At 39.2% G+C, this 14,636-nt stretch overlaps 1 protein-coding gene across 2 annotated transcripts in view; it reads right to left on the bottom strand.

The window, feature by feature from the left end:
* The window catches only part of LOC149024460 (D-lactate dehydrogenase [cytochrome], mitochondrial-like), a 103,692-nt gene that overhangs the window by 57,130 nt on the left and 31,926 nt on the right, over nt 1-14,636 (bottom strand). For both annotated transcript variants that reach the window (XM_089144690.1, XM_089144691.1), the window contains exon 7: nt 2,855-2,915. In XM_089144690.1, the coding sequence (XP_089000816.1) occupies nt 2,855-2,915 (61 nt within the window). The remainder of the gene's footprint in view (nt 1-2,854; nt 2,916-14,636) is intronic.

Genomic DNA, 14,636 nt, shown 5'->3' with positions numbered 1-14,636 from the left:
GGTGCAAGTTCCAGTCTTTGTTCACAGCTACAGACAACAGAACTCTGACAGTGTTCAGTTTCGCAACAAGGGCAAAAGTCTCCTGACAATCAATCCTATAGGTCTAGGAAAACCCCTTTGCAACTAGACTAGCCTTCAACCTGTTGACTGATCCATCCATATTTTGTTTAACCACAAACACCCATTTGCAGCCCTCGAGTTTTTTTCCTGGAGGAAGTGTAACCAGCTCCCAAGTATCATTTTTCTTCATTGCCTGCATTTCCTCTACCATAGCTGCCTTTCATCTCTTATTAGCATAGGCTTCCTGCCAACTTTCAGGAATAAATATAGATGATAGAGAGGATATAAAAGCACGGCAAGAATCAAACAGAGTCATAAGAAACATATTTAGCTATGGGATGCTAAGGAGAAGGTTTGACTCCTTTTCTAACAGCAATAGGAAGATCAAAAGAAGATACCTTAAAAGGAACAATAGAATCTGATTCTGGAGCAGGAGACTGAAGTGGTAACATGCACCTGCTTTGGCCAGTTGTAATTCTTCCTCTGATAAGTCTACACCTCCTTATTATGGTCAATCTTGTTTTGAAAGACCTCAATAATGTGTCTCACAGGAGTGGTCTCTCCCTAATTAGGTTCTTCACATGGTTCAGAAAACGGAGGGGGAGAATTAGAGTCCTCAGGTATACTGGCCGAAGTCTCCCACTGGTCAGGAAACACTTCTTCAACTCCTAAGTTGTGTTGTGGTGGTGTGATAGAAAGGTCTAAAGTTGGAAAGAGCACCTCTCCTCTAGGACTCTCCCCCTAAGAGGTGTATAGTAAGGGCAAAACTCATTAAAAATGGCATCCATAGAGAATGGTTTTCCTAAAAGGAGGATGATAACATTGTACCCTTTCTAAGTAGCAGAATACCACGAAAATATGCAGCATAAGCCACAGGGAGCCAACTTACTTTGGTGGGTTGTGATTTTGGCATAACACACACATCCAAAAATCTTTGGGGGAATAACAAAAGAAGAGGTTCCATAGAGAAGCTCATTAGAATATTTAAAACCAGAATCCTACTGGGCATCCTATTTATAAGGTAAGAGGCATCACTCCAGTATTAGTCAGGAACATTCCCAACAATCACAATTGAACTTGCCATCTCTAAAAGATGCCGATTCTTCATTTCGGCAACCCCATTTTGGGCAGTTGTATCAACATAACTGGTCTAATGTATGATGCCAGAGTCAGAGAGATATCTCTGAAATTCACCATCAATATACTTTGTACTATTGTCACTGTGAAGGATCTTCATAGTGGCATTGAACTGAGTTTTAATCATATTATAAAAATCACAAAAACATTAAAACACCCTATTTTTTGTTTTAAAAGATAAATCCATATAGAACGAGAGTGACAATTAATAAAAGTAACAAAGTACCTATGGCTAGTAATAGACACACATCATAGGGGCCCCACACATCAGTATGAATTAGTGCAAAAGGAATAGATTTTCTATTATGAAGACAAGGTAAATAGGTAGAACGAGTCTGCTTCGCAAAAATGCAAGCTTCACAAAAAAATTCATCCTTTTTACGAGAAGAAACTAAATCAGGAAATACTTTCCTAAGAGTTCCTAGAGGAGGTGACCTAGCCTACGGTGCCACAAATGAAGGTTTAATATTACCGAATGGACCTGATTAAAAGATGCAGTCAGAGCAGAAGTAGATCCTCTAATTGGCTCCAACAAATAAAGTTCATTGTCTAGTTTACCACGTCCAATCTCTTTCCCCTTTTGCAGCAAGGTTCTTCCCCTCTTTTTTTCTTTTCTCTCTTCTCTTTTTCTTCCCTAATCGATCTTTGGTTGTGATACAATGTTGAGACTATCGATAATGGTAGAATGGTTTGAAAATCAGTGTGATCTCAAGCCCTCTATTTATAATAAAGTGAAAAGAACACTATTACATAAATACCCTTACTTGGGTAACAAGAAATAGAAGATTATATGAACAAAAACTCTAATGGAGTTGAACTCCTAGTAGAACGCAACCAACAAACTCTAACCTGCATTACAACAAGTATTCATTGCTACTTTTTTTTTTTTTTAACCTTCAAAGAAGAAACTATCTAGTTATACAAGCCAAACCCCCCCCCCCTCTCTTCTTCTTCTTTCCTTCTTGTAATTAAATAATTTGTGGATACACCCGTACAAGTATTGAAACTTGTTTTACAGGAACAGGACCACACCACCAAAAACTAAAGTTGAACCAACTTGGCCAAACCAACTGGAAATTGAAACAGGAAATAGAACTATACCTAAGCAGCTAGGCCAAATCAAATATGCACCAAATTTACTAAATGCTAATAAGAAGGCACGATCTCATAATCCCAATGGTAAAGGGGAAAAAAACACACAAACAGAACACCCATTCTAAAGCCTTCATCACCACAGGTGAAGACAACATTGGCTGCAGAAAACGAAGTGGATCCTTAAATAATCCAAATTGGACCTGCAGGGCTATTGACTCATGCTGATCATATCCTGAATCATGGTTTCCAGTTGCCTCAAATCCTATTTATTAAGGCAGATTGACATATGCATCATACATCTCAAAAATACAAGTTGTCACTCTCTTTGTTCGGTTGGTTAGTTAATGAGAATAGCAGATCAGATGAGTTAATAATATCAATTACCTGACTCATGAATAACCCATGCTAAAATAGTCATTTTTCGAAAGTCAGAAAGGAGCCTCAGTTAAAAAAAAATTAACAAATCATGAACAAAATAAAGTCACTTAAGAACTACACAAACTTCCTGAGTCATCGTGTTTTGCATCTAAGAAAGCCAAAAGTAAAGGAAAACCCATTGTACCTTACAGCTAATGACCCAGAGCAACGTGTAGCACACATGCCCCCAATGGTTGCACCAGGACCTGCTTATCAACGCAGTTAAAGAAATATCAAACAGACTGAAATGACCAAAAAAAAAATATCTTGTAGCCACATAAAGATTATGTGATTTATTAACTAAAGTATATACCATTTAAAGAGAGTCTCTCTGTGCCTTCAGTAACAAAGACAATCATGGAAGATGCAGTCAACAACATATTTCTTTTTGAGGTCTTTCTCCAGTAGAATAGTCATACTCAAATCCCTCAATCAGAATTACCACAAGATGGAAACAGGGTGAACCCAGTGCCAAATGCTTTCGCACAAGCAGAGTCCCGCAGGTGGGATGCAGTTTTCCTGTGGAGTCTTACCCTAACAATGTTTGCTAGGAGGCTGTTTTGATGCCTTGACCTAGGGGCTACAACTGTGGTCCACCAACCATTGCGCCAAGGCCTGCCCCTGAATCACCACAACATGACTTTTTTTTTTTTTTTTTGGAGGGGAGGGGGAATAGCTGCTAACCCAGTGGCATTTTCTTGTTGAATCTATTTTTAGCTAAATATTCAGTAGGGGGCACTGCCCACTAGAACTCCTAATTAATACCCAAAAAAACAAAATAACAGGATTAAGTTGGAACCGTATCACTCCAACATGAAACCCAAAATTGTGCAATTTCTAGATTTTAGGTATAGAGTTTTCAGGTACTCCCTGAACATAACTATCTACCCGTTGCATGACAGCAGCAAAGATTCGGTGCTATTTCTTTTTTTTCATTTAACATTTTTTTGCTACAAGCATTCCATGTATTGGAGCTGTTTTTGGAATTTAATTTCAGGCAATGAAAATTGGTAATGTTGTTCAGAAACCCAACCTCTTTGGAGTTCATTGGGTATTTTGAAAGAAAGGAACCATTCTGCAAGGTCCGTAATAAATTTTATGGAACAGAAAATGTTGAATTGATAGCAACAAACCAAATCTCAAAATAAAAAAATAAAAATAAAAAGAAGAAGAAGAAGAAGAAAGAAAAAACCAAACAGATACAATCGAACACCAACAGTATGCCAACAGTGACTTGTAAAGGAGGCAACAGCAACGTATCCAAGATCACAAACACCAACCTAAAGGGAAACTTAACACGGTGCTAAACTCAAAACAAGGTACAACTAGATCCAGTCAAAGATTAGCTTGCAAAAACAAAGTAGGAGAAGAACAGAACAAGATTTGCTGAAAATTTAATAACTCAATCAAGTTATTTGTGACCAATCTGAAATTTGGCTTGAATGCCCAAATGAGCTTGTAGAACAAGACTGTAAAATAAGATCCTGATCAAATGGTCAAATTTGAAGCGACTCAAGAAGCAAGCCTGTGTTAGGAAACTGAAGGTGCAATCAAACAGAATTTGATAGGAGGATTTTGAAATTAAAAACAGCCCTTCTTGATCAGATTTAATTCGTAGATAATAGATTGAATCCTTGACAATGATCCGTTACCAGACCCGAAAAATCAAATTCAGAAAACAAATATTTAGGGCGGTTTACTGTGAGTACAAATATTCCATTGATTTGAAAACTGAGAATAAATAGAATCTGGAACTAGAATGCTAGGATAACATTATCAGTTTTTCAAAATAGTCAATTATTGAGCTCATTCTGCTCTCCAATGTGTCGTGATGGATTCTGGACAGCTACTCCCATGGGTCCAGTCCAACCACCTGGAAGGAAAAGAAGAGAGTCAAGGGAGTGCCAGCACTTGGCCAGTGGAAGAACTCCGATGCAGAAGTTAGAACTCAACTACAACAGATAGTAATCGACTAAGAAGAATAACAGAGGCCTGAACAGAAAGGGGTTAAAAGGAAGATGACTCAAAGAAGATCTCCCCCTTCACAATGTGAATTCTCATATTTATAGACCGAATTCTGCCCTCGATCACTCCTGGCTGACCATGTGGTCATATGGCCAAGTGACATCTAGGATGTCCACTTTGTATTAGGGATGGGGGGACCAAAAGATCATGACCGATTTGAAGTCAGCTCCTCAGCCTATCACATACTAGCACTTGTTGACTTAGAGAGCAAATCCTTAAGGTACAGAAGATCATGTTCCCTTCTATCCCGCTCCGTTTTCTGTCGTTCTTTTGTCCTGGTCCGTCGTGCTAGGCAGAGCTATGTCGCATCCAAAACTCGTTTTTTTGTCTTGTCTTGATGTCGACAAGAGCTTGGTCACAATTTTTTTCTCCTGAGTTTGGTCACCTTCTACACCACCAGCTTTATGTTTGGCCTTGCTTAACTCTGTATTGGTCTAAACTTTGGGCTAAAGTGAGGTCTCCACTTTGTCCTAGCCTAAGGTCGTAGTATAATTAAGCTGAGTGAAAATGGCCTCACAGCCTCACAGGCATGGTGGGAGATCTCGCCGAGATCTCGCCTTTTTAGAGAGGCGAGACGAGATCTCGCTCGAGATCTCGCCCATCTCGCGAGATCTCGCCAATATCTCAGCGAGATCTCACTAACGGTAAGATTTTTTCTTCTTTAGAGCCTTTTTAAAGGACTTGTCTCGCTCGAGAGAGGCATATCTCGCCTCTCTCGAGCCTCTCTCTCTCCTCTATCTCGCTGGATCACCAAAATTGGCCGGAAAACTCCATTTTTGGCCGGAATTTGTTGGGGATTCAACATAGCAACATCATCAACTCATCTACAACAACAAATTGAAGTATATTTGTAGTGATTCAAGCATATTTCAAGGGATCTTCAAGAAATGTAAGATTTTCCCCCAAATTTGATTTTTTTCAAATACAAGGTTCTACAATGATTGTATGAGTGTGATATAAATATATGTTGACGTTCAAGCTTTGATCTACACTTTCATGGAAAAAAATTTAATTTTCTGTTATTAATTTTTTTTTTTTTTGAATTTTCATATTTAAAAAATATATTATCTAAAAAATTAAAATTAAAGATTATAAATAAATACTTATGATATGAATGTGATTATTATTTATGTTAAACTAAATTTAGAGGGCTACAATCTCATGTATTAATATTTTGATTATCATGCTTGCTGTATTTTTTTATTTAAATAATTAAATAAAATAATTATGAAAAATAATATTTTATTAAAAAATTATCTGTTTTTTTTTTTTTTTAATGATGCTTATATTATGTAGTTTATTTAAAAATACAAACATGTCTTATTGAGCATTGTATATATGTTATCTTAGAACAAAGTGTGTGTTTTGTTATTTTATAAATTGTTTTTACATAAAATAATTATAAAAAATAATATGTTATTAAAAATTTATCTGTTTTTTTTTTAAATGATGCTCATATTATGTAGTTTATTTTAAAAATACTAACATGTTTGTTTGAGCAGTGTATATATGTTATCTTAGAACAAAGTGTGTGTTTTGTTGTTTTATAAATTGTTTTTACATGTTTTTATGTATCTAAAAATTATTCTAATGATTATTTGGGAATATTCATGATTCATGTATGTATTTCAGACTTTTAGTGCTGTACATTTGAATCTTAAATGGCAACTAGTGGGAGTGGCGACACTGGTAGTGGGACTCAGGACATTGCTTGGCAACATGGGGATCCACTGACTGCTGACAAGAAGAAATCCCGATGCAAGTATTGCCTCAAGACTTTGAATTCTGGTGGTTCAACTAGATTAAAGCAACATTTGGCTGGTGGTTATAAAGATGTTGCCAAGTGTCCCAGGGTTCCTTATGAAGTGCAAAAAGCAATTGCAGCAACTTTAAGGGGAGGGAAACAAAAAAAGGAAGAGATGGCACAAAAGCAAAGGGAATTTGAGGATACAGTGCTATCTAAGCCTACTCTTGATGTTGATGAGGAGTCAAGCGATGATGAAGAGAGGAGGAGGGTTATGGGTGTTGAGTCACGAGCCGAATGGAGACAGATGAAGGCTGCAATGGAAGCTAGCAGACAGTCCTTACATGCTGATAGTGTGAGGCAATATGAACAAACAAGGGGAGCAGGTGGTTCGGGGTCAGGGGCATCCATGCCACCTAGACATAGTTTTCAGGGAACTGAGACTGAGAGGACCGAAAGGAGGAGGAGGAAGACTACACATTATGATTCCACATTTGACCAAGACCCCTCCCTCTTCAACCAACAAGACATCTATCAAAGTAGCATTCCCTATATGTTTGCTGGAGGTAGAGAAGGCAGTAGGGAGGAGGAAGCTAGGTTATCAATCAGCAAATTCATGCTCTATAACAACATTGCACCCAATGTAGCCAAAACACCATACTATCAGGGGATGATCAATGCAGTTGCTAGGGCAGGTGTAGGGGTTAAAGGCCCAACAGCTTGGGAAGTAATGAATAAATATTTACCCAAGGTAAAGCAGGAGGTGGATGAATACATTGGTTCATTAAAAGAAAAATGGAGTACATATGGTGTTACTGCGATGGCTGATGGATGGACTGGTCCTACTAGACAGTCCATCATTAATTTCATGGTGAGCTGCAATGGAAAGACATCCTTCCTCAAGTCAGTGGATGCCTCAGATAAGATCAAAGATGCTGACTACCTTTACAAGCTTCTTAGGGAGGTGGTCCTCGAGGTAGGGCCAAAGAATGTTGTCCAAATTGTCACAGATAATGGTGCAAACTTCAAAAAAGCTGGTGAAATGTTGATGAGGAAGAAAAGCAGCAGGATCCACCTCTTTTGGACACCATGTGTTGCTCATTCGATTGATCTTATGTTGAAGGACTTGGGGAAAAGAAAGCCAATCAATATTGTGGTTGAGAGGGCTAGAAGGGTAAGTAATTTTATTTATAACCATGGTTATGTGCTGAAGATGATGAGGAACCACTTTGTAGGGGTGATCTAGTCGCACTCGGATTGACTAGATTCGCCACCAACTATGTAGCTCTGAAAAGCTTCCAGAAGAAAGTGGTGGGTCTTCGGCACATGTTTGCAAGTGAGGAGTGGTTTGGTTGGCGTGGATCCAGCCATCCTGATGCAGTACTAGCCCAACAAACCATTGCTGATGATTCTTTTGGAGGCAGCTGAATAGGACACTGGGCATTATAGAGCCTATTGTGTTTTAAGGATGGTGGATTCGGAGAAGAAGCCCACAATGCCCCACATATATGCTGCCCTTCAGCAAATGAAAGAGTTGGTTAGAGCTGCTGCCCCTAGCACCTTCAAATCCTACGAGAGGATCATCGATAATAGATGGGAGATGCACTTGATGCATCCTTTGCACTTGGCTGGTGAGTCACTTTTAAGTCTTTAAGTTTTTGTTGTATACTTTAATTTAAATTCTTTATTTGTTATAACTTATAACTTATAATTTATAAACAAGTAAGTTAGTAAACAACCAAATCACTAAGTCACTAACCAAATTTTTTATTTCCACAATGCAAGCTTACTACCTCAACCCAAAGTACCATTACAAGAATGATCTGGGGCTTGATGTAAAGTTGATGACTGCGGTGCAAGAGGTGGTGGAGAAGCTTGTGTCAAATCCCGTCATGCAAGGGACAATTAATGGAGAAGTGAGAACTTATTCAATTGTTTCTTCAACTTCTTGCATTAGTGCATTAAGCATATACATAATACAATAATTGAAGAATTGGTGTACAAATCAAGGAGTTCAGGGATGCCTCTGGGAGTTTTGGAAAGCCTTCTGCAGTTGCAACTAGGAAAAAAACTGATCCTGGTAAATAGCTCACTACTCTATAAGTCATTAAGTCTATAAGTCTATAGACTATAACTCTATAAATGATAACTGATAAGTTATATAAATATAAAGATTTACTTGCCTAATGCATTCTTATTTTTGGTTATGCAGTCGATCTGGTGGTTTCTATATGGAACTAGTGCGCCAAATCTCGGGGACATAAGCAATTAAAGTACTCTCACAGACTTGCTCATCCTCTGGTTGTGAGAGGAACTGGAGCACCTTCTCGCTCATCCATAGTAAGGTACGGAACAGATTGGGGAGTAAGAGGCTCGAGAACTTGGTGTATGTGCATTACAACATGAGATTGAGAGTAGGGCACATACAAGATAATATAGATGACGACAATCGTGAACCGATTGAGTTGACTGATATATTCCACGAGCCCCCCGCAGAAGATAAGGAAGATGGTGTCATATATCAGTGGGTTAGGGATCGAGGTGGCCTAGTGCTGGATGGGCCAGAAGGGCAGCCTGATCCTACCATTGCTGCTGCTATGGGCCCAGATGCTGTGGCTGAGCACCTATCTTCTGATGAGGGTCAGGCTGCTATAGCGGCATCAGAAGGATCAGTTGTACCATTTGTGGAGCCACCTGGTCGACTTCAAACAACTAAGGTGACAACTAGTAGAGGGGATTCAGATGATGATGCCGATGATACCAGACGGCCAAGTGGCCCAAATCAGACATCGAGTTCGAGTCATGGAGGCAATTAGGCTGGTCGTGTTTCTGGTGGGAGTCAGCGTCAACAAAGGGAGTCACCTAACTCACCTCCACCAGGTCCGAGTCATCCGACACATGTGAGCCACAGTTCCCCTATCTCTCGGACTTATAGTAGGAGTAGGAAGAGCAGATCAAAGCAGGGGCAGGGGCAACCGAATGATGATGCGAGCATGCATGATCTTAAATTGAACAAGGGAAGCATGAGCCTAGATCAGAGTGATTCACAACAGCAGAGCCTATCATCGGGGTACCAATACGGGGATCACAGCACCGGGTCAGATTACAGTGGGTATTCTTCTTATGGAGGTCATATTATTCCTCAAGACCCTTCACCTGGAGAGTATGCATATGGGAGTGAAGGTGGGTTGTTAAATGAGTGGTTTAGAAACCCGTACCCAAATACTCAACAACTATATGAACAACAACAACAACAATGGCTCTTTCACCCACCCACGATTGACGGTTATCCCAGACTGCTATTCCTCCAGTATTCTAACATACAAACATATAATGATCATATAAATCAATATGTGACATACTTCAGTGATCAATTGACTTGGGAGTCATATGTGGCCACCGTTCAGAATCAATTGATGCGGAATGTTGAGTGATACTCTTAGTCTTGTAAGTTGTAAGTTGTAAGTTGTAATCTTCTTAATTCTTGTGGTTGTAAAATTTTGAAGACATTTAACAATTTATTACTTTGAATCTTTGATAGTTTGAAGTTTGAACTTTGATCACTTGTTGACTTGAATACTTGATGTGTAATGTTATTGTATATTTGTATTTGATACTTGATGGTTGATAAATGATAACTCATTAACTTGAAGTCTTGAATTACTTGATATCTTTACATAATTACATTACATGCTGTCTCTAACTCTCTAAGACTCTAACTCTATATCCATAATCTCTATTCTCTAAGACTCTAACCTTGCATTTCACAGAATTTCGGTTTTACACATAGGGACGACGTAGGAGACATAGTTAGGGTTATTTTCTCACAAATCTAAGGCCACCAATGTGTTCAAAAGGCCTTAAATAGGCTAAATACCAAGTTTCAGCCCAACCAGAGCCCTAAAACTCACTGAGATGGGCTACCGAGACTACCGCCAATTTTTTGGCATATCTCGACCGAGATCTCGCCATCTCAGTCGAGATCTTGGTATTCTGAGTGGCGATATCTCGCCAAGAGTGAGATCTCCCACCATGCTCACAGGTACCTAGCTGATGTGTTTTAGCATTCATCTCCCAAGCTTGGTCTGCTTCTTGATGATGTGGTTGGCTCACGCGGTCTTTCACTTACTTTGGTAGGAGGACGTGCCCTGCCTCTAGTGATCGGTCCAATATGGGTACTACATGGGACCCCCACTCACTTTGTCCATAGTTGTCCTCGAGTCAGACATGGTAATTATTGATTGAATTGATGAGATTCTTATTCTTATTCTTATTCTTATTATTATTATTCTTTTTGTAACAGAACCCTACTCCTTTGGGAGTTCAGCTAATGCTCGCCAATCCAACCTCAACCCCCTCTTTTTGTAGATGCAGCTCTTCCTTGCCCTCCTCTTGCTTTTGGGTACAACGCTTCCTTATCCAATTCTTCTCTATTTTCTATTTTTATTTTTTTATATTTTTTTGGGTTAACAGATAGCCTCACCTCTTTTCAAGTCCCCGGTGAGCTTAACCATGTCCCCTCTGATTTCTTTTTCTTTTTCTAATGAAATAAAGAGTCCCACCTCTTTTCTAGTCACAGGGGAGCACAACCGTGTCCCATCTGATTTTTGTTTTTCTTCTTAATGAAACAAAGAGTCCCACCCCTTCTTGAATACTAGCTGAGCTCGACAAAAAGCAGGCAGTCCCACCTCTTTCTAATTCCTAGCAGAATTTGACACCCAGGCATCCAGGCACTCTGGTGATTTTGTGCATCTAGGTGTTGCCTAGGCACCTTGTTTGCTGTTGAATTGGTTTTCTTCGCCCCCTCAAACACCTGGTCGCCTAGACAATGTGGCAACTATAGCTCAAACAAGTCCCATTTGAAAAAAAATTCTATTTTAGATGAAAAAAAAAAGTCCCACCAGTTCTTAAATCGTAGGTGGGCTTGACTATGTCCCAAATGGATTCGTTTTTCATTTTGTTGGATGAAGTAAAGAGTGCCACCACTTTTTAAGTCCTAGATGAGTTCAACCATGTCTTATGTGAAATTTTTGTCCATTTTTCAGATGAAATAGAGTCCCACCGCTTCTCAAATCCAAGGTGAGCTTGACCATGTACAACCTGGATTTTTTTTCCTTTTTTGGGATGAAACAGAGTCCCACCTCTTTTTAAGTCCTAGGTTAGCCCAAAGACACCCAATCTGAAATTTTTCCTTTTTTAGATGAAAAATAGAGTCCCACCACTTCTAAAATCCTAGGTGAGCTCAACCATGTCCAACCTAGAGATTTTATTTTATTTTATTTTTAATTTTGGAAGAAACAAAGAATCCAACCTCTTCTCCAAATCCTAGGTGAGCTCGACCATATCCCACCAAGGATTTTTTTTTATTTTAAGTACATGAGCTTGGAGAATAAAGTTATGGGAGTGTTTGAACTTCTTGTTTGGCTAAAAGGATTAGAGCCAAAGACATTCAGGTAGGCCAAAGGAATTAAGGCAGATCAAAGATGTTGATATCGACGACCACAAAGCCAATGTTGCAACATACAAAGCCTACAAGCTCGAATGCGTAATTAAGACTTCGCTAGGTGATGACCGAATTCCAGGCCTGGAGCATTTAGCCAACTATGCTTGCCGGTGACCAAGGGTTGAGCTCAGAGCCTTTGACCAAGATTGGGCTTGGTAGTGACCAAGTCCTAAGCGTATTTGACTAAGGCTAGGTCTAGCAATGCCCAAGGGCTAAGCTCGAAGCATTTGACCTAAGCTAAGCTTGGTGGTGACCAAGGGCTAAGCTCAAAGCTTTTGATTGAGGTTGAGCTTGGCATAACCAAGGGTTGTGCTTAGAGAATTTGATCCAAATGAGGCTTGGTAGTGGCCAAGTTCTAAGCTAGAAGCACCAAATGTTAACTTGTTATATAGTCCAAGGTCAAGCTTGTTGCTTGGTTCTTCATACCTCATGATTAAGGTCTTATCGTGACTGCCAAAGTATACTATGTGGACCATTCTTCCTCCAACCCAGGTCTTCAAACTAACCAGGGGGTTAGTTCTTTCACTAAACAAGATCTTCTCATCAACCAGTACAAGGTTTTCTTATTGATTTGGTGGCCTATTCTTGATTTAAAAAATGTCTTCTCACCTACCCGCTCTTCCTTCAAGCGAGTTCTTACCAACCTAGCGGTTGATTCTTCCTCTAAATGAGATTCTCACTGACCTAGTAGTCAACTCTTCTTCCAGACTAGGTTTTCTCACCAACCAAGAGGCCGACTTTTCCTTCGAGCAAGGTCTTTTAACAAACCCATTGATAAATTCTCCCACTTTAAAATGCCTTATCACCAACCCAATGGTTAGCTACCTACTAAATTTGGTCCTCTTAATCCTATCTCATGAATGAGCCCTTCTTATGTCCATGCAGTGATCAACTTTTCTTATCTCATGGATGATCTCTTCTTATATAGATTTACAGATTATCTCTCTTCAGCTCAACGATGAGCCCAAGGACCATGTTGAGGTATAGTTCCTCGATTTGAGTGGACTATTATGTAGGGGATGACATATTTAGGGTTTAGACAATCATAAGAATGCCCAGAGCATAGCATTTGTCTCAAGCACCTAAAGTTGAGGTCTCACGACTCAATCAGTATGCTTTGTTTTCTACCAATGGCAATGTTACACTCGTACCAAACTATTTCTTTAGCCATGCCTTATGGGCTTGCGATGAAAGTCCCTCATCTAATGAAGGAATGACTGCCAGTATTCAAGGCATCCTCCACAACCCACGGTTTTGAATAGTTTTTGGCTTTCTGCTTGCGCTCCTCTAGTTGATTGGGAGAATGTCAAAAAGGGGTGGAGATAGGGGTGTAAGATTCTGGTTGAACAACGCCTGGACTCAAGAATTTGGCCCTGAAGGCAGGTCAGGGCCAAATATTTTGGCCCTTAATTAAGGCCAAACGCAGGCTTGGGATTAGTGTTTGTCCCACCTAGCTCATCCTAACCCTGATTTTGCCCTTCATTCTAGCCCTGATTTTTCTGGTCAAGACAATATATTTAAAAATTGTTTTATTGTTTTATGAACAAGGAAATAAAATGGAGGTCTAGTTTTTTTATACTTTTGTGCATTTTGTTTTTAGTTTGCTTTTCATATGTTTTTCTTATCAAACTTAATAGCATGTTAGAAGTTTTACGGCTTCTTTGTTTATTTTACTTTTGTATATTGAATGATTCAAATTTAGATTATGAGTTTTTTTTAAATTATGCATGTACTGAGATATATTAGATTCAACAACTATATAGATAGTAACCGCACCTTGGAAGTTATTCTCTTTCTTTGTTTTATTTTATATTAAGTGATTAGATAAAATAAATAAAAATAAAAGTTAGATTATGGAAGTTCTATTTTTTGTCGTATATCTGGTCAAGATATTGCAATATTTAATAATAATAGCATGGAAGATTGTACTTTTTTTCCTCTAATTTTTATTTTAAAATTAATGAGTCTGGATTAGGAAGTTTCATTATTCGACTGGGCATCTCAATTTAGTTATAATACTTTTTATATTAGAGTTGCTGGGCTAGGGCCAAGGCTAAAGTCAAGGACAGAGCCAATAAGAGCCCCGACCTAATCAGGGACAATCAAGGCGAGATAGGGATGGGCTTAGCCAAGTTCAAGGTTAAGGATAAAAAAAATTAAGGCCTCGAATCAACATCAGACCAGGAATGGGCCTAGGCATGAGCATTCAAGGTTGGAATTGGCTTGAAAACACCCGCCCCAACCTATCCTTGATGCAGCCTTACGTGGAGATGTAGCTTCCCTAGACAGGGAGTCTTGTCATTTCACATTAACCTATAAGAGACAATGAGTGAGATTACTCAATGACGGCCCAACAAATCTATCAAGTGCAAGTAGCCCATGAGCATGGTATTGATTGGTCACACTTCAATTGGAAGTCGTAAATCTGGGCAATAATTGCTGGTGCTTCAGGATGTGTTAAGAGGGAGGTTTTTGAAGGTTGACCAACTTGCTTCCAATAGCTCTCCCCATTACTCTAGGGGGTCAAGTCCAGCTTTTCGCCATCAGTTCCATCAACTTATTGCAATGACCTTGAGTGGTGGAAGGTTCGACCTCTTTCAAGATGTTGCCTTCTGTGGGAATTTGTTGATAATAAGCATTTTAGTGAAGCAATAG

The sequence above is a fragment of the Hakea prostrata genome, chromosome 2 (assembly GCF_041222555.1).
Source record: "Hakea prostrata isolate BN-2017 chromosome 2, UWA_Hpros_2, whole genome shotgun sequence".
Taxonomy (NCBI): Eukaryota; Viridiplantae; Streptophyta; class Magnoliopsida; order Proteales; family Proteaceae; genus Hakea; species Hakea prostrata.
The sequence above is the reverse complement of the archived record's forward strand: the minus strand, read 5'-3'. Positions and strand labels throughout refer to the sequence as shown.